The sequence below is a fragment of the Palaemon carinicauda genome, unplaced genomic scaffold (genome assembly GCF_036898095.1).
Source record: "Palaemon carinicauda isolate YSFRI2023 unplaced genomic scaffold, ASM3689809v2 scaffold72, whole genome shotgun sequence".
Classification (NCBI taxonomy): domain Eukaryota; kingdom Metazoa; phylum Arthropoda; class Malacostraca; order Decapoda; family Palaemonidae; genus Palaemon; species Palaemon carinicauda.
This window is the reverse complement of record NW_027172005.1, coordinates 51,226-52,500: the sequence shown is the minus strand read 5'-3', so window position 1 is coordinate 52,500 and position 1,275 is coordinate 51,226. Positions and strand designations below refer to the sequence as shown.

At 34.8% G+C, this 1,275-nt stretch overlaps 1 protein-coding gene across 1 annotated transcript in view; it reads left to right on the top strand.

Moving 5' to 3' along the window:
• The window catches only part of LOC137637414 (uncharacterized), a 31,996-nt gene extending 31,767 nt beyond the window's left edge, over positions 1-229 (top strand). The window contains exon 7 of the mRNA XM_068369612.1: positions 135-229. Coding sequence (XP_068225713.1) covers positions 135-229 — 95 coding nt within the window. The remainder of the gene's footprint in view (positions 1-134) is intronic.
• Positions 230-1,275: the final 1,046 nt, after the last annotated feature.

The window sequence follows — 1,275 nt, the reverse complement described above, 5'->3', positions numbered from 1 at the left end:
AGACTCATGTCCGCCTGGTCAACAAAAAAGCATTTGCTCCAACTTTGAACTTTTGAAGTTCTGCTTTTCCAAATAGGGTTTTATTTACCTAGTAATAAGAAAATTAATAATTTTCGCATTATTTCATCTTACAGGATTATATTTGTGCGCCTCGAATAACAACAGCATCTCACTTTCCACTTCGGAGAATAGCACGTCTTTCGAAACATATCGATGCCATCATCCTTGACTGAAGACTTCAATTGCAGTGTTGCCAGATGGGTTAGTCTAAATATCCCTAAAACTCATGATGAAAAATCCCCAAAACCACAATAAAATCCCCATTTCCAGAAAGGTATTTGCTTCTGATCATGTATGGAAAATCCCCAAAAACCACACAAAAATCCCCATTTCCAGAAATGTATTTTCTTCTGATCATGTATGTTTTACTAATATAAAAATGACTCACTTATACTTCATGTAATTCTAAGTAAACTAATTGCAATAATATAAAGGTTTACTCATCTCTGTTTCTTCTTTATAGAAATATGTACAGAATATCGTCATCAGTCATTCAAAAATCTCCAAATCTAGGGATAAATCCCCATACCTGGCACCACTGTTCAATAGAGATGCAGTAATTAGATAGATTCAGAAACCCATAAGCGTAGCCAGACAGCCAGCCAGAACCCATTCAAGGCGTTAGGAAGGATAACTATCTCTTCCTGGTTTAACCCTTTTACCCCCAAAAGGACGTACTGGTACGTTTCACAAAACTCATCCCTTTACCCCCATGGACGTACCGGTACGTCCTCGCAAAAAAATGCTATAAAATTTTTTTTTTTCATATTTTTGATAATTTTTTGAGAAAATTCAGGCATTTTCCAAGAGAATGAGACCAATCTGATCTCTCTATGACAAAAATTAAGGTTGTTAGAGCAATTTTAAAAAAAATATACTGCAAAATGTGCTGGGGAAAAAATAACCCCCTGGGGGTTAAGGGTTGGAAATTTCCAAAGAGCCCGGGGGTAAAAGGGTTAATCAGCTGAAGTACCACACCCTTATATCAAGATTAAAAAATCATGTGAACAGATAAAGCTATATACAAAATTGACTAGAATTATAGGCTACTTAAAAAGGATTAACGAAACTTTGTCCAAGAGACGCTAAAAAAAAAAAAAAAAAAAAATATTTGTACTGACGGAACAATAATTTACAAGTAGCCTCTTTGATAAATATCAAAATTCATTTATAGTTCTCAATACTGCAATCATAATAGGCCTACTTGCCGAGTTC